At 41.9% G+C, this 24,444-nt stretch overlaps 1 protein-coding gene across 4 annotated transcripts in view; it reads left to right on the top strand.

Moving 5' to 3' along the window:
• The window catches only part of LOC144677193 (disco-interacting protein 2 homolog C), a 589,517-nt gene that overhangs the window by 313,022 nt on the left and 252,051 nt on the right, over positions 1 to 24,444 (top strand). For all 4 annotated transcript variants that reach the window (XM_078537402.1, XM_078537389.1, XM_078537398.1 and 1 more), the window contains exon 2: positions 12,068 to 12,139. In XM_078537402.1, the coding sequence (XP_078393528.1) occupies positions 12,068 to 12,139 (72 nt within the window). The remainder of the gene's footprint in view (positions 1 to 12,067; positions 12,140 to 24,444) is intronic.

Below are 24,444 nucleotides of genomic sequence, written 5' to 3'. Positions count from 1 at the left end.
TAAGAATCAAGTATATTGTTATGGGGTTGGAGTCACATGTAGGCCACACTGTCTAAGGGACATTCGTGAACCAGATGGGTTTTAAAATAATCTGGCAGTTTAATGATCGCCATTACTGATGCTAGGTTTTTAATTGCAGTTTTTAAATCTCCCAGCTGCCATACTGGGATTTGAACTCCTGCCTCCAGATCATTAATTTATGCCTCTGGATTACTAACCCAGTAACATAACCATTATGCTGCCGCACCTATCCCACCTGCTGTGGTATATAGTGTGCTTGACACTGAGCGCATAATAAAATATTTATCCAGCTCTCAGGAACCATGGGCAGCTTTGATTGGAGCTACTTTACCTGTGGAATGAATACAATATTCCACACGTTAATGGTAAGTCTTTCATTTATACCGCAACTTATTTTTCAGTAATTTGTTTTTTTCACTTTTTACTTGTTTGAATGATTAGGTCTAAATAGGAAAAGAGGAGAGGTCAGCAGTCATATCTTTTAGACCTCTTTAATGTAGGATTTTAATGCAACATAACAGTGCAAGAATAAAGCCATATATAACATTTTGATGGCATAACTGTCAAGTTATTCTCCCTATTTAAAAAAAAAATAGCAATCCCAGGTTTCAAAATAGTGAAGAGGTGCAGGTGAGTGTTGGTAAGTTCCCAGATATAGAAGGTTATGCTCATAGGGTTCAATGAAGTGGGAAGGGAGGAGGCTTGAATGGACCGTAAGCATTGGCAGATCTGGTTCTGTGTTGTAAATGCTGTTCAATTCTAAGTACATTGCAGGCATATCCAAGTTATACTTTTTCTGGAGTGCCATGTGGTGGACGTGGTGGCATAGTGGCACTATCGCAAGGCTGCTATTCTAGAGACCCAGGGTAATGCTCCGGGGACCTGGCTTTGAATCCCACCATGGCAGATGGTGAAATCTGAATTCAATAAAAATCTGGAATTAAAAAGTCTGACGATGACCATGACACCATTGCTGATTGTTGTTAAAAACCCATCTAGTTCACTATTGTCTTTTGAGGAATGAAATCCGCTGGCCTGACCGATATGTGACTCTTAAATTCCCCCTGAACAAGGGCAGTTAGGGAGGGGCAATAAATGCTGGTCTAGCCAGTCCTAGCCACATCCCATGAACGAATAATAAAAACAAACATGTATGAAGCAACACGATTCAATTAATATTGAAAAACCCACTGTTGACTTTTGATTGGAGCATATTGTAAATAGATATATGAGGCAACCTTTTTTGGAAAAAACCTATGAGCAGAACAGCTAGAAAATGATTTTTGTAAGAACTTACCAGGAGTATTGATGTGGAAGCTCTGCAGCTTCATCTACTGTTATACCTGCGGCATTAAGCAAAACTGGGATAGCATATAGTTGCTCACTTACAGAAATAATGGAAAAACCAATGAGCTGCCATCTAGAGGCATGCTATATTGAATGCTAGTGGAATGCTGATGTAAATAGCAAGTTTTATACATTGCATGGCACCTTTGCTTGAAGCAAATAAGTAAATTGAAACTATGTACAGGGTGACATAAGTGTTTGTGTGTCGATAATACAAGATTCATGTCTGGATACAATTCATATATGGGAACATTGACTGTATGTGTGTTCACCTATGCAGTGTTCTAGGAAAACCTTTCATATTTGTGGCCATGTTTGGCTTACAGCAAGAATATCTTTTTTTTTGTTCTTTTCAAGGGATGTGAACATCACTGTCAAGGCCAGCATTTGTTGCCCATCCCTAATTGCCCTTAAGGTGGTAGTGAGCTGCCTCCTTGAACCCCTGCAGTCCATCTGGTGTAGGCGCACTCACAGAGCTGTTGAGGAGGAAGTTCCAGGCTTTTGGCCCAGTGACAGTGAAGGAACAGATATATACTTCCAAGACAGGATGGCATGTGGCTTGGAGGGGAATTTGCAGGTGGTGGTGCTCCAATGCATCTGATGTACTTGTCCTTCTAGGTTGTAGTGGACGCAGGTTTGGAAGGTGTTGTCAAAGGAGGCGTGGCGAGTTGCTGCAGTGCATCTTGTAGATGGTACACACTGTTGTCACTGTGCACTAGTGGTGGGGGAGTGAATGTTTAAAATCAAATTGAGCCTCTGGTAGAAGTGCATTTTACATATGGATTAAGTTGTCGTCAGTAAACTTTAATCGCGCCTGAGCTGGAACTGCGCATTAGAGGATTATCTCCTGTCAAAATATTATTTCTTATCAACAGTGAAATGATCTAGCTATGATGAAGGACAGGACATGTTTTGTTTTGAACAATGCATGTGGTAGGCCAACATACTGTAAAATTCTAAATGTAGAGCCCATTGTCCCTGCCAGCATCGTCAACAGGTGTCTTTTCTGCATTTCATTTGGCAAGACAGGGTTGTGAATGGTCTACTGAACTAAGAACCACATGGGATCTGATGAAAAATGTTCCTGAAGGGCACTGCCAAAAATACTGGATGTACGGTCTACAGCAAGCGAAACGTTGTGACTTTATCAGCATACTAAATCTGGGAATGGCTGAATCATGCTATTTTCCTGAAGGGGTTTTTTATTCTTTTTAAGTCATCTGTCAACTAAGTGATATTGACTTTGGTGCATGAGATGAAGGAAGAATAATCTCTCCGAGATGGTTCGTAGCTAAAAGCAGCCTACATGGTGAGTGAGGGATCCCTTGGGATGAAAACAGAATGACAAAAGGATTGCAGCAGAAAGTGACTAAGTTAATTCCACGAAGAAGCCAGAAGTAACATGACGTGAGGTCATTATTCTTTTTTGTCTGAAGGAATTAATCAAGCTATTATTGGCCAAATTTCAGCTCTTGAATCTTTTTGCTTTCAGTGACATAACTAATGTAAAAAAAATAAATTTGGAATATTTACTGAAGTTTTTCTGCTAATATAGTTTGGTGAACATTGCAAGCAAGGACCTCAATTGCCAGCAAAAGTCGGAACAGATTTTTGATGTGAGCTTTAAACCAGTCCAAGCAATGCTTGCTGTACTATGGACAGTTACAAAATAAAGAATTTAGCCACACATTAATGATAGTATTTGGCTTTATTCATTCCCCAAATCAAAGATTGTTTTTTAAATATTGGTCAGCATTCAGTAGCTTGGAGCTGTTGGCATGATTTAGTTTAAAGTCCAAAGATTACTTGTTTCTTAATAAAGTTTTAATTAGGTTAGGCAATTAACTCCAGTTGCATATAACACCAATAATAATTCTCATGCTTTCATCTGGTAAAGTGCATGCATGATAAAATAGGGACTTATTTATGATCCTTCTGTTTTGTTGATTATTAATTACTTGCGTGAGTGAATTTTTCTTGGCCGGTTGCATTCTTTACCATGTTATTGTTTTGATGTCCCCATGTTAAAGTTAGAAGATGAAGAACAACACATTCAGACTGCAGTGAGTTGTAATGAACAACATTGAATTTTGTTAAGTATAAATCATTAATTAACAAACTGCAAAATTGGAGATTACTGTTGTGATGTTGTTTTCATTTTTTGATAAAATGGTAGGCTCTGCCAGATACTGAGAAGAACTAACTGATTCAATTACCAAAACCTAGCCAATAAACTTTGTGTCAGTAAAAGGAAAGTACAGTCTTCTGATTTGCCTCAGTGTTAAAGAGAGATATATTGGCATTAATTTATGCTTTGGCCCTGCTAGCCAGTGTAGTAACTGAAGGTATAGCCTCTCCTATTGTCTATAAGGGGTCATTCCATGCCTGAAATACAGTTTTGTCAAGGTGGAATATTGTGGGGATCAAGTGTTGTCCCTTCGCAAGGACGAGAACCACTCTTGACAGAACTTCACAGTGGCCAGGCATTGACAGTGACATTGAAGACATGGTCAAGCACTGTCTCCATTGTCAGCAAGAACAGAAGTTGCCTGTTTCAGCTCCACTGCATCTGTGGGAGTGGCCTGGTTGACCCTGGGTTAGACTACATATTGATTATGTAGGACCATTCTTAGGTACCATGTTTTTATTGATCTTAGATGTGTATTCTAAATGGATGGATGTGTATGAAGTCAGATCGCTGACATCAAGCGCAACTATCGAAAAGCTGCATCATTGTTTTAGTATACATGACTTATCGGAAGTCGGCGTTTCTGATAATGGTACAGTCTTTACCGGTAGAGGGTTTCGGAGATTAATGAGTTTAAATGGAATCGGACATATTAAAACAGAACCATATCCCTCATCAAATGGTTTAGCTGAGAGAGCTGTGCAAACTTTCAAATCTGGAATGAAGAGGTTATCAGAAGGTACTCTAGAAACTTGACTTTCCTGCTTTCTTCTCAGTTATCTTACAATGCCTCATTCAACTATGGGTTCAATGCCGTCTGAATTATTGATGAAATGTCGCCTACGTACAAGGTTAAGTCTGGTGTTTCTAAACATAGAGGTGAAGGTAGAGAAGAATCAGAGTAATCAAAAATTGAATCTCAATATTCAAAGCAAAGCTCGCAGATTCGCTCTCGGAGACAGTTTTCATGCAGAATTTTGGAAGTGAACCTTGTCGGGCTCCTGAAACAATTGTCTCGGAAAATGGTCCCTTGCCCTTCCAGGTGGAAGTGGAAGACAGAATTGTTCGAAAACATGTGGACCATCTTCGGAATAGAAAGACATTCCAACAACCAACTATTCCGCCTGTGACTAACATCACACCATTAATCCCTGAGGTGACAGATTGACCTAGAATAGACATGCCCGATGTCTCTGTAGACTTGCCAAATCCTGAACTGCTACTTTCTAATGATGTATCTGGTGCTGCAGTTCCTGATCATGTTGATCCAGTGGAAGAACCTCAAGTGTTGGAACTACGCCGCTCTAACAGAATAAGGAAAGCGCCGCAAAGACTTAACCTTTAATCACCTGAGTTGTATATATGTATATATTGTTGAGTATTCAAATGTTCTCTGTAAATAGAAACTGTAAAAAAAACTAAAGGGGGAGGAAATGTAGTAACTGAAGGTATAGCCCCTCCTACTGTCTATCAGGAGTCATGTGATTTTTCTTGGAGGCTCCAACCAATGAGCCCTAAGTGCAGGTAATCTGGGGGGGTGGGGCTTCTGGTCGAGGACCTGGTTCAAGCATGTAGCATCTGAAAAGCTCTCTGTAATAAAGATTATCTGTTTCTTGTTGAAACCTGTCTGGTACTTCAAGCCATTACACCAGAGAAATAGTCATTTTGCATTAAACACGCTTTCTCCTCTGGTTGTCTGGATTTTTTCTAATATTCATCCATGGGATGTGCATGCCACTGGCAAGGCCAGCATTTGTTGCCCATCCCTAATTTACCTTGAGAGCAGTTAAGAGTCAACCACATTGCTGTGGGTCTGGCCAGACCAGGTAAGGGCAGCAGATTTCCTTCCCTAAAGGACACTAGTGAACCAGATGAGTTTTAAAACAATTGATAGTTTCATGGTGACCATTACTGAGACTAACTTCCGATTCCAGATTTAATTAATTAATTGAATGGTGAGATTTAAACCCATGTCCCCAGATCATTAGCCTGGGACTCTGAATTACCAGCCCGGTGACAGTATTGCTATGCCACCATTTCTGACAGGTAGTGTTAGTGCTGCCCTAAACATCCCCCCACCCAATTCATTGGGCAGAGTTTCACAATGTTTAGATATGGATTGAGTAACTTGTTACCCAGTTACTTCATATGATGATGTCATCAAATGATATTAGGGTTGCTGCATGGTATCAGAATTAAGAACAGAGACAGCAGCTATACAGGGGATAGTCTCTCTGCGTTATCACTGGACCATTTGCAAGTTGCATCTATTTACGTTTTCATTTAAAATTTAGCCTGACTTGCATCATTTTAATTTTAAGTGCATTCATTTAGTGTGTGCTGCGAACAGAATGGATAATGATGAACTGTGGGATATGACTCATAATTGAAGTCAGCCGATTTGTTGGATATAAATTGGATCCCAAGGCCCTTCCTAACCTGTTTTTCTTGGACATTATGAGGCATGTTAAGTGAAGAAAGCTTTAGATTGCATGTCTTGAACTGACTTGGGAATCTCAGAATTAGCTGCAATAGACAACCTTTTACTGATTTATATGAAACATGCAAGCAAACCACAGTAAGATTGAATGTGAAGCGCAAAGCACTATCATTGCTTTTGCCCTGCATATTCTTTTCCCTTCCACTATCCCCTCCCGCAAACCCCCTCCCAACCCCCACATCCCTAGCCCTCACTGATGACTCATTGGAATTCAGTTCTGTGACTGCTGATGGCCCAAAGCTATCATGCCATTATTTATGCCTGAGTTGAGATTGTGATTGCCAGCAGGCTGTTTGACTGTGGATTAAGAATGGAAAAAATTGTGACCTTTGCTGACCAGATACACTTAGCAGTAGGAGTCACATGGCAGCTGTCACTTCAGGGTCAAGAACTCATGCTGATTTTTTCCTTTTTCCTGACCCAGGGACACGGAACCAGCTCTGGAAATTCCCACTGCTGGTTTGTCTTAGTTAGATTTGCTAACTCAACCCAGAATGAGGGTCAAGCCCTGGAATCTAATCTAATGTTGCTTTATTGTTGTTATAGTTTAATAAAGATTGATTAGGAGGGTATATTTGCTGTCTTAATTGTGAAACAAGACAAGTGGATATTTTTGTCCTCAAATAAAATTCTAACTCATGCTTGGTAGTGTAGTGAAATTCTGATCACTCTAGTCTTGTGGGTTTCTTGTGGTGTCCTACAGAGAGAGATGTCTGCTTGAGACCAACGCTGCAGGCTACATACTGTACAGAAATGTAGGCAAAGACTCTGTACCGAATCACTAGGGATTGTCTGCCTGCAAATGGTGACATGCTGCATGTGAAACAATCCAAGCAGTGAAAGATACTGTGCACAGGAGTAAGTAAAAACATGTTCCACTCAGTTAATGCGACCTCTCCCTTGGAAAAACGTCTTTTATCTCTGATGGCTGGACAAATTAGTGCTGAATCATCTGTAACAGAATGTCATTGCATCGGTATTGAAGGCTGCGGACTTAAAATGCCATTTAGAATCACGCAGAAAGGAGTCTATTGACCCTGTGCTGGTGTGTCAGAGCTTCAACCGGAGCTACCTACACTAATTCCATTTATTTGACCTTTTCCTGTACTCTTTTACATTCTTCCTTTTCAACTATTTATCTAGTTCCCTTTTAGATGATGAAACATCAATAACTGCTTGTAATCCAGAAATCCATTTCTAATACGTTATCTAAGGGGGGGGGGGGGTGGGAAATCATCTTGTTTTGCCCTTGCTTCTCTGACAATCACTAATCTATATTCTTTTGTTATCAAAACAGTGAATGCAATTTCACACTGTTTAACCTCTCAAAACCTTTCATAATTTTGAAAATCTCTGTTATTACCTTTGTAATCTTCTATTCTAGTAAAAAGAAAAGCACCAGTTTTATAAGATTCTATCATGGCAATAATCTCTCATTTCTGGCATTCCAGCGAATTTTTTTACTCTTTTCATCTCTTAACATCCCCCGTATAATGAAGTGCTTGAAACTGCAAACAAAATTCCCATTGTGGCTTAACCATTTTGCAAATTCAGCATCATTTGTGTGCCTTTAGGTTAAATGCATTTATAGCTAAACCTTTTTTATGGCCTTTTCCACCTACACTTCTACCATTAAGGATCTAGTAATGTGTAACAGTAGATCTGTTGGTTCTTTCATTCTGTTAAGAATTTTACTAATTAGGGCATATTTCAATTTCCTCAATGTGTTACTTCATATTCTTCTACATGAAATAATATTTGACACTTACCTGTTCTCTACTAACCTATCTACTCCTGGAATTGTCCTCCTGTTGGCTGTGCTCCCTAATTTGGTTTTATCAGTGAATTTCAACATCATTATTCTTGTACCTATAAGTCGGAGGGAATATGGATAACAGTGGAAGGAGGTGAATGAAAATGAAGTGGAGTAGGCAGCAGAAAGAGATAGATGTTGATGGAAGCTGCATGGCAATGAAAGGAAAGGGCAGAAGCTGATAACAGTTTGAGGAGAGAAAGTGAAGAGCAGTTTATGGTGGGATAGGAAGTAATTTGCTGGCTTGACAACCATCTTAACTGAATTGGTGAGAGATGAAAGCAGTGCCATGTTGATTTGAGAGGATAGGAGTGGAAGAACTCTAGAATGGACTTTGGGGATTGGAGGAAAATAGTGTCTCTTTGTCAGCCAATTCTGGTAGAAGTAAATTGACTTTGTTAATGGGGCAGTGAGCAGTTGGGTATGGAGTGGAACTGTTGAGGCAACTTCGGCTAAGTGATAGTCTGGTTGGTTTGTTGACAATCGAAATGTCTTTATCCTAAATATTTTATGTTTAACCTTGTGTTTCCTCATTCTAGACCCCTTGACCACTGGCAACCCAGTACCATCCTTCATGATTTTAAACACCTCTATTAAATCTGTAATCTCTCTAATATTTCCTGGAGCTTCAATTTTTCATCTTTCATTTCGTTTCCTTAAAAAGCTTGCAAAGTTATTTTTCGTTGGGAGGATGGTTTATTTCACCTTTCTGACATCAAGAAAGGTATTGCTGTTGCCTGAGCAATCATGAAGGAAGGGAAGGCAAGCTTAAGCAGTGCCAAAAATAAATTGACGGACCTCTTCCTGCATTCATGCCAGCCTAGGTAAATCTGTTGGAGAAAAATCCATGGAAAGTGTTAAATATGAATTTCTATCAGAATCGGTCGATGTGTCAAAAAACTCCTAAATTGGTCCACCAATTGCATGTTGAGAAAGACAGCAAAGGTGTCTTAAGTGAAAGAATATATATAAAACTGTCAGTTGCTTGATGTTTACAGTCCACATTGTGCAGATACCAAACCAAGTTAAAAACACAATTTATATGAAATATTTAAAGCACTGCCACTCTAGTTCATTTGATCTTTACAAGCTCTTGTGCAGTAAAGTGCCCTTTCAGCTAATTTGATATAAATAGATTTCCTGAGATAGCTGAAACCCAAATACATTCCATAGCAGGAATGACGGACTGTAAAACAAAAGGAGTTAGTTCCCTCCTTCAGATCCTTCATTTAATTCCCTCCGGTGGTAATGCATATTTGAGTTCCTTTCAGAGTGTAAAGGTTAGAAAAAATGTTTTCATGCGAATTACATGAGATTGTATCTATAGTAATATATAAGAAGATACATAATCTGAGCAGTAATGTGTGAATTTAATGCATTGATCTTTCTGGACCCTTTCAGATAATGCACCTTATTTGACAGAAAAAAAATGAATAAAAATATTTAAAATTAAAAATGCAAAACTCACCATTTTTGTGCATCTAAAATTTGTATATTTTAAAAGAGTTAAATGCAAGATTAAGGATCAGTGGATGTACTACATGAAGTTATATCTTGGAGTGGCTTTTCATTCTGGAATTTGGAGTGATGTCTTCTGCAGTGTATCCAGGTCAGGAGACCAGAAAGCAGTTTTACTCTGCACTAATACAGTAGCACTAAGTGGTAGTACCAAAGACATTGCAAGGTGGTCTATATAATAGCTTCCAAATATGACTAAACATAGTTGTTGGTGCAATAGCACTTGATAGCACTGTGGGTGTACCTACACCACATGGACTGCAGCGGTTCAAGAAGGCAGCTCACCACCACCTTCTCGAGGGCAACTAGGGATGGGCAATAAATGCTGGCCCAGCCAGCGAAGCCCACATCCCATGAATGAATAAAAAAAATCATTGCAGTTTATGTATAGAGGAAGTTATGAACCAACTTATTATTAATCTGATTGTCACATATTTAATTGGTCTAGCTCTCTTTGAAGAAGATAATTAGTGTCTTTTTATTTAAAACAAAAATTAAGCTAAGCAACCTGTCATTTAGTTTTTTTATTTGTATGGTTTTAAAATCTTCTTTACACTTTTGTCAGTATATATTTTGAAGAGATTTTTAAATGAAACTACTACATCTTTGGAAAAAGTTTGATAACTTTAATTTAATTAGATTCTACCTTTCATAGCATGGTATTATGATCTCCATGGAAATCAACAAGCCAAAAGAAATGAATTTACCAAATGACCCCAATGAAAATGGACAAGATTTCACTTTTTCATAACTTTTACTTCAACAATCAAACCAAAATCAACATAAATTAAACATGAATTAACAAGCAAATCACAGTCAATATTAATTATAAATTACACATTCAAAAGCAGATATACCCTTTATCCAGGTAGTACTGTATGGCTGATTCCGGTCAGTCATTAATGTAACTGAAAGAACGGCAGCAACCTGATCATTTTTATTTATTCTTTCATTGGATGTGGGCTTCGCTGCCTAGGCCAGCATTTATTTCCAATTCCCAATTGCCCTTGAGAAGGTGGTGGTGAGCCACCTCTGCTGCAGTTCACGTGATGAAGGTACACCCACAGTGTTGTTAGGAAGGCAGTTTTTTTTTTATTCGTGGGATGTGGGTGTCGCTGGCTAGGCCAGCATTTATTGCCTAATCCTGATTGCCCTTATTCAGAAGGCATTTAAGAGTCAATTACATTGCTGTGGGTCTGGAGTCACATGTAGGCCAGACCAGGTGAGGACAGCAGATTTCCTTCCCTGAAGGACATTAGTGAACAAGCAACAATCATTTCGTGGTCATCATTAGACTTTTAATTCCAGATTTTTATTGAATTCAAATTCCACCATCTGCCGTGGTGGGATTAGAACCCCGGTCCCCAAAGTGTTACCCTGGGTCTCTGGATTACCAGCCCAGTGACAATACTTCTACACCACCACCTCCCCAGGATTTCAACACAGTGACAGTAAAAGGTGATCTATTTCCAAGTCAGGATGCTGTGTGACTTGGAGGGGAACTTGCAAATTGTGGTGTTCTGCTCTTGTTCTTCAAGGTGGTAGTTTGGAAGGCACTGTGAAGTATCCTGTATTCTCCTGTTGCTGGTTCAAAATCCTGGAACCCCTTTCCTAAGCAGCACTCTGGCTGTACTTGCAACGCATGGAAATGCTGCAGTTCACCACCTTTTCAAGGGAAATTAAGGATGGGCAACACTCACATCCTAAGAATGACTGAAAAAAATCACTATTATTTCACAACAAAATTCATAGTGTTTTTATTTGGGAAGGGAGAGAGGAAGTAGCATAAATGAGATTATAGGCGCAGAATGGAAAATCCATCTAGAAATGTTGGTGCTTATGAATATCCAATAGATACATGGTAAACTGAAATATATATAATGTCAAAGTTTAGCACATGTGGACCCGGACAAGAATGGATGACAAACTGGATGTTAATTGGATGACTCTAGTGAACTCCTTGGGATAGCTGTGATCATTATTTTCATATTACTCCAGTTGCCCAAGTGTTGGTTGTTTTCTGACACATTGGGTGTGATTTGAGTTATGATAATCTAATTACCCACTAATGAAAGATGCTTTTAAAAAATTCAAATGTTGGAAACTGAAAGGAAAACAAAATGTTGGAAACACATTGCAGATCTGTCAGCATCTGTTAGAAGAATAGAAATGTTAACGTTTTGAGCAGAGATCCTTTGTGAGACCTGGTCTGATTAAAAAGGTTTTTAGTCAAAACATGAACCTATCTTTTTTTTTCCCTTTTCTGATGCTGATGGAAGTACTGTCTATTTCTGGAACTTTCTACCTTTATTAAATAGAAATGATTGGGCCTGGTAGATAATTCATTTTGACAGCGATTACAAGCCCATAACTAATGCATAATTCATTGTTGATTACTTTAATGAAAGTGCCTGTGTTATTCTGAAAATCTGCTCATGACTAGCCAGCAAGGATTTAAAACCACAAGCCTACCCAGTTCTGCTGAAACAAATTGCACTAGGTTTCATTTAGCAAAATGATCACATGTGTGGATAAGGATTTCAGAAGACTATGACCCAGGATGGGCTGATTTGATGAGAAGTGCCAAAGCAGCTGTTTTGATGGAACGTAACAGACCTCAACACGGTAATTTATTCTGCATGTTTTCATTTAATAATGGTTTGTTTTCTTTCATTTGCAGGAGACATCACACAGAAAGGTTACGAAAAGAAGAAATCCAAACTGCTTGGGGCTTACTTGCCACAACCTCCAGGTATGCTAAGTCACCTGTAAAGAAAGGGTGACCATTTAACAGCATGAGCAAAATATGTTAAGCAGATAATAATATGCCTAATTATCAAAGAGTGCATTTGCAAAGAAGCTTTCAATTCAAATCATAAATGTGTTTGTCATAATTTTAAAAATATGCTGAGTGCTACTCTGCAATATAAAGTAAATTTAAATGACTTGAGATTATTTTGCCTGTTAGTGCCCTTCAATCATCAAATAAATGGAGGGTTGTAAAATAACAGCGAACACTGAACAGTGAGCAGCCAGTGGGATACTCCACTTCATTTAATATCTGAATGTTATATTCGTATCCTTGAGAGTTTTGGGTTTCCAGCAGACTCGTGTCTTTGGTCATGAATGGAATCAAGTGGAAAACAAAGGATTTGACATTTCATTTTACATGATCCAATTTCTTCTCACAGTCTAAGCCTTCCCTGGAACAATAAGGTTGTTATGGTATTTTGTAGAATATTTATTGTGCTATGAAAAGAGTGGAGATACGTGCTCTTTTTTTTTTTAGTTATAATAGTCATACTGAAGCTGTCCATGTCCAAATGCAGCAAGACCTGGACCTGGGCTGACAAGTGGCACACAAGTGCCAGGCAATGACCCTCTCCATCAAGAGAGAATCTAACCATTGTCCCTTGACATTCAATGGCATTACCTTAGATGAATCCCCCACAATCAACATCCTGGGGGTTACCATTGACCAGAAACTGAATGGACCAGCCATATAAATACTGTGGCTAAAAGAGCAGGTCAGAGGCTAGGAATTCTGCGGTGAATAACTCACCTCCTGACTCCCCTAAGCCTGTCCACCATCGACAAGGCACATGTCAGGAGTGTGATGGAATACTCTCCACTTGCCTGGATGAGTGCAGCTCCAGCAACAGTCAAGAAGTTTGATACCATCCAGGACAAAGAAGCCCACTGGATTGGCACCCTATCCACAAACACTCACTCCCTCCACCACCGATGAACATTGGCAGCGGTTCAAGAAGACTGCTCACCGCCACCTTCTCGAGGGCAGTTAGGGATGGACAATAAATGCTGCCCTAGCCAGCGACACCCACATCCCATGAATGAATAAGAAATAAAAAAGCTTCATTTCAATGATAATGAAGCTGCACATGCCAGCCTACAACAGGACTTGGATAATACCCAGACTTGGGCAGAGAACTACCAAGTAACATTTGTGCCACCTAATTGGTTGGTAATGATCATTGCAAATTCTAGCCAACTTCCCGTGACATTCAAAGGCACAGCCATCGCTAAGTATTCCGCCATCAACATTAACAGCATCATTGACCATGGGATCAACCCAACCAGCCAGCATGGCCGTGAGAGTAACAGTGGCCTTGCACATGGTTTAAGCTGGGCAGTGCAAGGAGTGACACACCACCTGACCCCTTGAAGAGTCTCAGAATTGTTACAATGCAGAAGGTGGTCATTTGGCCTGTCATGTCTGCAAGTACAATGTTTAAATGCTGTAAGCGGTGGAATATCCACTACTCGCATCTGAACAAAACTCAGATTGACCCCATACTGCACAGAGCAATTTGCTTCATTGTTGCTTTTGCTGCTGGACCCAACATCCATCCCCTCTTCCACCAGTGCACTGCAGTATGTACGATTTACAGGATGCAAATACAGAAACTCATCAATGTTACTTCGGCAGCACCTTGCTTCTCTCAACTCTGCTGTTGAGATGGACCAGAATGGCAAGGTTTTAGAAACATTATCACCTTTAGCTCCCCTTCAAGTTGCATGCCATCCCAAGTTGGACATGTTCCTTCATTGTTGCTGGGTAAGAACCCTGGAACTTCCTTGCTGAAACTATGGATGGGTCATCATCACAAGGACCACAATTCAAGGAGAAAGCTAGCCACCTGCTCAGGGTCAGCTGGGGATAGATGATACATGCAGCCTTTTTAGTATTGGCTCATATCTGAAGAATAGATATTTCTAAAAAAAATAAGTATTGGCTGGATTTTCAGTTTGCTGTTTTTCTCCTTTTGATTATGGTTTGTAGAAACTGTCCTCCTGTAGGTCAAATCTTTCTAGTTCGATTCCGTTCTTGGGGGCAAAAGCCTGCCTAGCGAAGATGCATGTGTTTTGCAGCACAGAATCAACTATAGTAGTGTCGTGTAGTGCTACAGTATGATCTTTTAACCATCTGTTTTATATGCGAGATTTAGAACTGTTTTGGCCCAGCATTTTATGTAGAATTTACAGCATAAAAATAGGCTATTCGGTCCAACTGGCCTCTTCTGGTATTTGTGCTGCACACGTGCCTCCTCTTGTCTTTCTTCATCTAACCGGATCAGCATTACCTTCTATTCCTTTTTCCCTCATGTACTTATCTAACTTATCTTAAATGCATCTATGCTATTCGCCTCAGCTACTCTGTGTGATAGTTTGCTCTGCATTTTAACCACATATTGATTTTGCGTGCCCATATCAACTACAATCACTTTGTAATGAGAGCTTTTCTTTCTAAACTTTATTGGTTTTGACGGTGATCAATCTCAATGACATAGGGTGTGTACACTGCTGACCTTTATTCTGCTCATCTGTGATGATTGGTTCTTGGGTAGAGATTTGGGACACAGATGGGGGTGGCGGCAGGATCAGAGTTTGCAAGCTATTGCCGGAAAATTTCATTACCTTTAGAGTCAAGTTTGGATTAGGTCAACTAACTATTTTTATTCTTATTTTTATTATCTTTTAAACTGTTACAATATTCATGAGAGTTGTTCAGATTTCATAACATAACTGTTAACAAAAGCAAAATACTACCAATGCTGGAGATCTGAAATAAAAGCAGAAAACGATGGAAATACTCAGCAGGCCTGGCAGCGTCTGTGGAGAGAGAAACAGTTAACATTTTCAGTTGAATAAGGCTCTTCTTCAGAACTGAAGGAAGGTAGAAATGTGGTAGGCTATATGCCGTTGAAAGGGGGAAGGGGGAGGAAGAACGAAAGAGAAGGTCTATAATAGGGTAGGGGGCGGGAGAGATTAAATGACAAAATGTCATGCAGCAAAACGTAGGGAATGGTTAATGGTTGCAGTAAAGAGATCAAGTGTTTGCCCAGAGTGAGTGAGAATGGCAGGTGTGATGAAACCTATACTTATCTTAGTTTGGAGGTTGGGAACTCCGATTCCCTATGAATCTCAGGTCTGCCGTGCATGCGCCGGCTGGGAACAGGTCGCACGTCTGCACATCAGTTATTCTTTGTTCTTCAGTTTGAGGACCGGCCCTGCACGGCTGTGCGTGAACAAAGAATAACAGCACGAAAAAGGCAGGTCGGGTAACTTGCGTACGGGGCACCATTATCTAGTAGGTGTCCCAGGTAGAGGAACATGGGAGGGGGACAGGGAGAGGTCCCAAACCAGGGAGGGGGACAGGGAGAGGTCCCAAACCAGGGAGGGGGACAGGGAGAGGCCCCAAAAGGAAGTCCCAGGGAAGGGATTAAAAACGGGACGGACATAAGTCCCGTTATGTTAAAAGAAAGGAGAAGAGAAAAAGGTTTCAAATTAAAGAGTGAGCTGCAGGGAGTAGACATTAAGTGAAGCGTGCATGAGAGAAGGCAGCTGAAGGTTGGTGACTCCATGCTGTGGGCCGTCGGGGTAAAGGTTACCCTTTGGGCAGTGGTGTTCTGCTGGCACGGCTGAAGATCTGAGATTGTGCTTGGTAGGTGAGGTGATTCTATGTACTTAGAATCCAAGGGAAAAGAATCTCAGAAGACAAGATTAAAACCCTGTGAGGTGGGTTCTTGTTCTCTCTAAGTGGAAGTGAGTTTTGGAGAGAATTCCAAGGCCAGATCTTTGAATATGGAGATTTGAGACCTACCTTGGGGAGACCAAGGTTCAGTGAGATTGGTTAGCTCACAATGTGACAAATTTCTGGGTGGGTTGTTGAGAAATCCATTGGATCTGTTTTGGTCACATCTGCCGTTTGTTCTGTAGTGTGGGTATTCGACCACAATTTGCCTGTTAAATCACATGTAACTCATACTTACCCTGAAAGTTAGAATATAAGATAAACATTGTAATGTTTTAATCTTTCTGAACTTGTATAGTAAAGTTTATTTTTGTTTGTTCCATACCCCTGGAATCTTGTGGCTTTTTTGATTCTCAAACTTCTTTCTGCTTTAAACATAACGTTACTAGTTCCTGATCGGATCTCCCCCACAACCTGGGGCCTGGCCAAGGATCATAACATAAATTAGGGGCTCGTCTGGGATTTCGAATCCAAAGACAAATACGAGTGCTGATACTTCCTGAAGTTAAGGCTTATAAGATTCCCATGGTGAATTTCACTATACCGATTGAAAAGCAGAATGACTTTGTCTTGAGCTAAGACTTTTCTGGAAAGGGAAGATTTATTCCTGAGTGATTTGCAGCTTTTAACCAAGGCTAGGTTAATTGTACTAGTGAAGAGTTGGAGATGGAGAGAAAAGCAGGGGCTAAGAAATCAGACATAATTGAGGTAATAGCGCAGCATCTAAGATTGGAAGAAGAAAAAGTTAATCCAGAAAGCAATTCGGTTGAGTTAGTCAGAATTCAGTTGCAGATGAAGCAATTTGAGATAGAGAAATGAAAACACTTGAACTTGAAAAAGAACTGAAAAAGTTTGAATTGGAAAAAGACGAACAAATAAAAGAAAGAGCAAAAGAAATGGAAATGCGCAAGCTTTAGCTTGAGTTTCAAGCAGAGAAAGAAAAAAATCAGACAGCATGAATTGGCTAGAGAAAAGCTTAGGGAGCAGAATGAAAGAGTCCAGTAGTTCGGATGAGGAATCATGTCCTGTTGGGAGCTTTGACATAAGAGCCTTCTTCTATTGCCTAACTTCACTGATGACAGAGTTGAGAGATATTCCATTTCGTTTGAAAAGGTGGCTACAAAGCTAAAGTGGCTTAAGGACACATGGACTCCCATTTTGCAAAGAATTTTGGGCGTGAAGGTATGGATGTGCACTCCAGTCTTTCAGGAGAAGGATCTTCAGATTATCATTTGGTAGTGCAGAACTTGAGTATTGCTGGAAAAAAAAATGCCGAAGCTTTTCATCATGCACTCATCAGGATACTCGAGAGAATACTAATATAAGGGGAAAACAACAATTTATACTGTACGTGAAGGGAGTGCTGATTGGTTGGCAAGTGGACTCTGATTGGTAGAGGCATTGCCATGGCGAATGGGCCAGTGATGGTGACTGACAGTTAACTGTCAAGCGTTGTTTGAAATTTAAACCAGGCCGCTTGATCCTGATTGATCAAAGAAATGCCCTGAGGAAGGAGCAAATGGCTGTCACGTCTTATTTAGCTGAAATGGGTGCAATGGGCTCGAATCCTGCCATGGCAGATGGTGGAATTTGAATTTCAATAAAAATCTGGAATTAAAAGTTTAACAATGACCATGAAACCATTGTCGATTGTTGTAAAAATCCATCTGGTTCACTAATGTCCTTTAGGGAAGGAAATCTGCTGTCCTTACCTGGTCTGCCCTACATGTGACTCCAGACCCACAGCAATGTGGTTGGCTCTTAAATGCCGTCTAAACAAGGGCAATTAGGAATGGGCAATAAATGCTGGCCTAGCCAGTGACACCCACATTCCGTAAATGAACTTTAAAAAATGTGTACATGTTCTTTCTGTGTGCAAAGAATGGGCCGTGTGTATTAATAAATGTAGCTTCCAGTACACATGAATGCACCACACCGCAAGCCCGATTGACAATCGTAAATTGGCTGTAAGTGTATTCCTTTGACCAACATTTGTAAATAATCTTAAGTGTGCTAAGAATTACACTGACCACCAATTTAAGAGTCAATCGGGCTCGCAATAAGGCGCATTTACATGTACTGGACACCATATATATTAATATACAGGGCCCTGTTCTTTGATTGTCAGCATAACTCTTAGCACACTGAGGATTATTTAACAAATATTTTCCAATTGTCGAATCATGTCTAATTTTTTTTTTATTCATTCATGGGATGTGGGCTTCACTGGCTGGGCCAGCATTTATTGCCCATCCCTGATTGCCCTTGAGAAGGTAGTGGTGAGCTGCCTTCTTGAACTTCCGAGTCCCTGTGGTGCAGGTACATCCACAGTGCTGTTAGGAAGGGAGTTCCAGGATTTTGACCAGCGGCAGTGAAGGAACTGTGATATGTTTCCAAGTCAGGATGGTGAGTGACTTGGAGGGGAACTTCCAGGTTGTGGTGTTACCACCTATCTGTTGCCCTCGTCCTTCTAGATGGTACTGGTCGTGGGTTTAGAAAGTGCTGTCCAAAGAGCCTTGGTGAATTCCTGCAGTATGTCTTGTAGATGGTACACATTGCTATTACTGTGCGACGGTGGTGGAGGGAGTGAAGGTTTGTGAATGTGGTGCCAATCAAGCGGGCTGCTTTGTCCTGGACGGTGTCAATCATCTTGAATGTTGTGGGAGCAGCAATCATCCATGCAAGTGTGGAGTATTCCATCGCACTCCTGGCTTGTGCCATGTAGATGGTGGACAGGCTTTGGTGAATCAGGAGGTGAGTTACCCATCGCAGAATTCCTAGTCTCTGACCTGCTCTTGTAGCCACAGTATTTATATGGCTAGTCCAGTTCAGTTTCTGGTCAATGGTAACCCCCAAGATGTTGTTAGTGGGGGATTCAGTGATGATAATACCATTGAATATCAAGGGGTGATAGTTGGATTCTCTCTTGTTGGAGATGGTCATTGCCTGACACTTGTGTGGTGCAAATGTTACTTGCCACTTGTCAGTCCAAGCCTGGATGTTGTCCAGGTCTTGCTGCATTTGGACATGGACTGCTTCAGTACGTGAGGAGTCGCGAATGTTGCTGAACATTGTGCAATCATCAGTGAACATCTCCACTTCTAACCTTATGATGGAAGAAAGGTCATGGAAGAAGCAGCTGAGGATGGTTGGGTTGAGGACACTACCCTGAGGAACTCCTGCAGTGATGTCCTGGAGCTGAGATGACTGACCTCCAACAACTACAACCATCTTCTTTTGTGCTAGGTATTACTCCAACCATCGGAGAGTTTTCCCCCGATTCCCATTGACTCCAGTTTTGTTAGGGCTCCTTGATGCCACACTCGGTCAAATGCTGCCTTGGTGTCAAGGGCAGTCAGTCTCACCTCACCTCGGGAGATGAGCTCTTTTGTCCATGTTTGAACCAAGGCTGTAATGCGGTCAGGAGCTGAGTGGCCTTGGCAGAACCCAAACTGGGTGTCAGTAAGCAGGTTATTGCTAAGCAAGTACTGCTTGATAGCACTGTTGATGACCCCTTCCATAACTTTACTGATGATAGGGACTGACTGATGGGGCGGTAATTGGCTAGGTTGGATTTGCCCTGCTTTTTGTGTACAGGACGTACCTGGGCAATTTTCCACATAGCCGGGTAGATGCCAGTGTTGTAGCTGTACTGGAACAGCTTGGCTAGGGGCGCAGCAATTTCTGGAGCACAAGTCCTCAGTACTATTGCCAGAATATTGTCTGGGCCCATAGCCTTTGCAATATCCAGTGCCTTCAGCTGTTTCTTGATATCATGTGGAGTGAATCAAATTGACTGAATACTGGCATCTGTGATGCTGGGGACCTCCGGAGGAGGCTCAGATGGATCATCCACTCAGCCCTTCAGGCTGAAGATTGCTGCAAATGCTTCAGCCTTATCTTTTACACCGATGTGCTGGGCTCCTCCATCATTGAGGATGAGGATATTTGTGGAGTCGCCTCCTCCAGTGAGTTGTTAAATTGTCCACCACCATTCACGACTGGATGTGGCAGTACTGCAGAACTGAAATCTGACCCGTTGGTTGTGGGATTGCTAAGCTCTGTCCATCACTTGCTGCTTATGCTGTTTGGCACGGAAGTAGCCCTATGTTATAGCCTCACCAGGTTGACATCTCATTTTTAGATATGCCTGGTGCTGCTCCTGGCATGCCCTCTTGCACTCTTCATTGAACCAGGCTTGATCCACTGGCTTGATGGCAGTGGTAGAGTGGGGGAGATGTTGGGTCATGAGGTTGCAGGTTGTGTTCGAGTACAATTCTGTTGCTGCTAATGGCCCACAGCGCCTCATGGATGCACAGACTTGAGTTGCTAGATCTGTTCGAAATCTATCCCATTTAGCATGGTGGTAGTGCCACACAACAAGATGGCGGATATCCTCAATATCAAGGCAGGATTTTGTCTCCCCAACGACTCTCCGGTGGTCACTCCCACCAATACTGTCATGGACAGATACATTTGCAGGCAGGTTGTTGAAGATGAGATCAAGCATGTTTTTCCCTCTTGTTGGTTCCCTCACCACCTGCCGCAGACCCACGCTAGCAGTTATGTCGTTCAGGACTCTGCCAGCTCGGTCAGTAGTGATGCTATCGAGCCACTCTTGGTGATGGACATTGAAGTCCCCCACCCACAGTACATTCTGTGCCCTTGCCACCCTCAATGCTTCCTCCAAGTGATGTTCAACATGGAGCAGCACTGATTCATCAGCTGAGGGAGGGTGATACGTGGTAACCTGCAGGAGGTTTCCTTGCCCATGTTTGACTTGATACCATGAGACTTCATGGGGACCGGAGTCAATGTTGAGGACTTCCAGGGCAACTCCTTCCCCATTCTATATACCACTGTGCTGCCACGCTTGCTGGGTCTATCCTGCTGGTGGAACAGGACATACCTGGGGATGGTGATGCTGGTGCCTGGGACATTATCTGTAAGGTAGGATTCCGTGAGGATGATTATGTCAGGCTGTTGCTTAACTAGTCTGTGAGACAGATCTTCCAATTTTGGCACTAGCCCCCAGATGTTAGTAAGGAGGACTTTGCAGGGTCGACAGGGCTGAGTTTGCCGTTGTTGTTTCCGGTGCCTAGGTCGATGCTGGGTGGTCCGTCTGGTTTCATTCCTTTTTTGTGACGTTGTAGTGGTTTGTTACAACTGAGTGGCTTGCTGGGCCATTTCAGAGGACATTTAAGAGTCAACCACATTGCTGTGGGTCTGGAGTCACATGTAGGCCAGACCAGGTAAAAATGACAGATTTCCTTCCCTAAAGGACATTAATGAGCCAGATGAGTTTTTACAACAATTGGCAATGGTTTCATGATCACCATTAGATTTTTAATTCCAGATTTTTATTGAAATTCAAATTCCACCATCTGCTATGGCGGGATTCGAACCTGGGTCCCCAGAGCATTTCCCTGGGTCTCTAGATTACTAGTCCAGCGAGAATATCACTATGCCATCGCCTCCTCTTTAATCTAATGTTGGACACTGGGCAGAATTGTCCCAGATTTGCACTAAGTGCGTTGGCCACAATGGCGGTTTCTCATGCCGTCTCGTCCCAAATCTGTCGCATTAATTAGCCAAATTCAGAAAAATGCCATTGCCATGGTGAGTGGGCTCCGATTCGCCTGCCATGGCATCACTTCGCCGCTTCATCACGCCGGGCACCACATTTAAAGTACAGCTGTGCACACACCTCTCACTCCTTCCAACCCAGGACTGCTACAAATAAGACATTGCGCCAAAAGGCAAGAAGTCTGTAGCCCCCCAGGCTTTTTGATACTTCGCTCGAGTGCCTTTTGGACACTGTGGAGGCCCGCCTTGATGTCCTTCACCCCCGCTTTGACTGCAGGATGGGGAGCAACATTACCACTCTGGCTTGGTAGGTGATGGCAATGGTGATCAGTGCCAATGCTGCGCAGAGAGGCTGGCCATCCAATGCAGATAGAGGATGAATGATCTCATCTGTGCCACCAGGGTAAGGCAACCATCTCATTGCTCTAAACTCTCACACTCAAGCCCATCACACTGGAATCTCACTCACTGCCAGCTCAAGGGGCTTCACCACGCACTCTTTCACACACATCCCCACGTCTCCATGGCAAGATGTCTTTGTTGCTCCTTTCTCAGTATCAGCGTCAAGCTTGCATGGTGAGAATAATCTTCAGGTTATGAGATAGTTAAAGCTGCAGTATTTAATGCTTATGAATTTGCCTCTGAGGTATTTCCATTGAAATTCAAAGACTGCTTGAAACATTTTTAGAATTTGCTAGGGAAAAAGAAATGGTGTGGTATCACTGATCACTGAAGTTGGAGCAAAACTTTGAGAATCGGAGGAAGCTAATGGTGATGGAAGAATTTCAAAATAGTACCCCAATAGCTATAAGGTTACACTTGGAAGACCATAAGGTTTCTAGAGTATGACAAGCAGCAGTACTGGCAGATGGGTATGATATATCACATAGACAATTAGGGGGAGTAAACTTCTGCCTGTAAGCTCGCAGGGAAGTTGGAGGAAGAGGAAACAGTCTAGCTTTTTGGAGGAGGCAGAAGATGTTCCAGTCAAGAAAAATGATAGTGCAGTATGTAAAAGTGATGTAAAGAAACCAGTATGCTTTTATTGGAGAGGCAAGGTTTGATCACGGATAGTCAGCATGGCTTTGACTGGGCATCTTGTTAAGCTTGTTATGGACAAAGAAATAGACAAGTTGCAAAAAAATGTTTTGGATTGGGAGAGAGCGGATTTTAGTAAAATAAGGCAGGATCTGGCCAAGGTAGACTGGGAACAGCTACTTGTGGGGAAATCTACAGAAGAGCAGTGGGGGGCGTTCAAAAAGGAAATGGGGAGGGTACAGGCTCAACATGTTCCCTCTAGGGTGATAGGAAGGAGAAACAAGCCCAGATGACCAGAGATATTCAGAATACGATAAGAGAGGCTTTTATCAAGTATAAGGGGAGCAAATCGGCGGAGGCATTAGTGGAGTACAGAAAGTGCGGGGTGGAGCTTAAGAAAGCAATTTGGAGAGCAAAGAGGGGATATGAGAAAGCTCTGGCCGGTAAAAGTAGGGAAAATCCCAAGATATTCTATAAGTATATCAATGGGAAGAGGATAACCAGGGAAAGAGTAGGGCCCATCGGGGACCAAGGGGGCAATCTATGGGTGGAGCCAGAGAACATCGCTAGAGTGTTGAATGAATACTTCACATCCATCTTCACCCAAGAGAATGAGGATGAAGGTATCGAACTCTTGGAGAGAGACTGAGAGGTTCTTGAGCAAATTGATATAGGGAGTGACAAGATATTGGAGGTGTTGGCAGGCATAAAGTGGACAAATCTCCAGGTCAGGATGATTTGTGTCCCAGACTGCTGAGGGAGGCAAGGGAGGAGATCGCAGGGACTCTGACCCAAATCTTTAATTCCTCTCTGGACACGGGGGAGGTGCCAAAGGACTGGAGAACAGCTAATGTGGGTCCGCTATTAAGAAGGGTTGTAGAGATAAGCCAGGGAACTACAGACCAGTGAGTCTCATGTCACTGGTAGGGAAACTATTGGAGAAAATTCTGAAGGAGAGAATCTATCTCCACTTGGAGAGGCAAGGTTTGATCAGGGATAGTCAGCATGGCTTTGTCGGAGGGAGGTCATGCCTAACAAATTTGATTGAATTTTTTGAGGAGGTGACCAGGTGTGTCGATGAGGGTAGTGCAGTTGATGTAGTTTATATGGATTTCAGCAAAGCCTTTGACAAGGTCCCACATGGGAGACTTATAAAGAAGGCAAATGCACATGGGATACAGGGTAATTTGATAAGGTGGATTCAAAATTGGCTTAGTTGTCGGAGACAGAGGGCGATGACAGAAGGATGCTTTAGTGACTGGAAGCCAGTGTCCAGTGGCATACCACAGGGACCTGTGCTCAGTCCCCTATTGTTTGTGATTTATATAAACAACTATGTGGGGGGTAGGATTAGTAAGTTTGCGGATGACACAAAGATTGGCTGGGTGGTTAACAGTGAGGTTGAGTGTCTTGGGCTACAGGAAGATATAGATGGGATAGTAAAATGGGCAGATAAGTGGCAGATGGAATTTAACCCTGAAAAGTGAGAGGTGATACACTTTGGAAGGAGTAATTTGACAAGGAAATATTCAATGAACGGCATGACACTAGGAAGTTCTGAGGAACAAAGGGATCTTGGCGTGTGTGTCCATAGATCTCTGAAGGCAGAGGGGCATGTTAGTTGGGTGGTGAAAAAGGCATATGGGACACGTGCCTTTATCAATCGAGGCATAGATTACAAAAGTAGGGAGGTCATGTTGGAGTTGTATAGAACCTTGGTGAGGCCACAGCTGGAGTACTGTGTGCAGTTCTGGTCGCCATATTATAGGAAGGATGTGATTGCACTGGAGGGGGTGCAGAGGAGATTCACCAGGAGTTGTCTGGGATGAAACATTTAAGTTATGAAGAGAGGTTGGATCGACTTGGGTTGTTCTCGTTAC

This window comes from Cetorhinus maximus, chromosome 3 (assembly GCF_964194155.1).
Source record: "Cetorhinus maximus chromosome 3, sCetMax3.hap1.1, whole genome shotgun sequence".
In the NCBI taxonomy this organism is placed as follows: domain Eukaryota; kingdom Metazoa; phylum Chordata; class Chondrichthyes; order Lamniformes; family Cetorhinidae; genus Cetorhinus; species Cetorhinus maximus.
The sequence above is the reverse complement of the archived record's forward strand: the minus strand, read 5'-3'. Positions and strand labels throughout refer to the sequence as shown.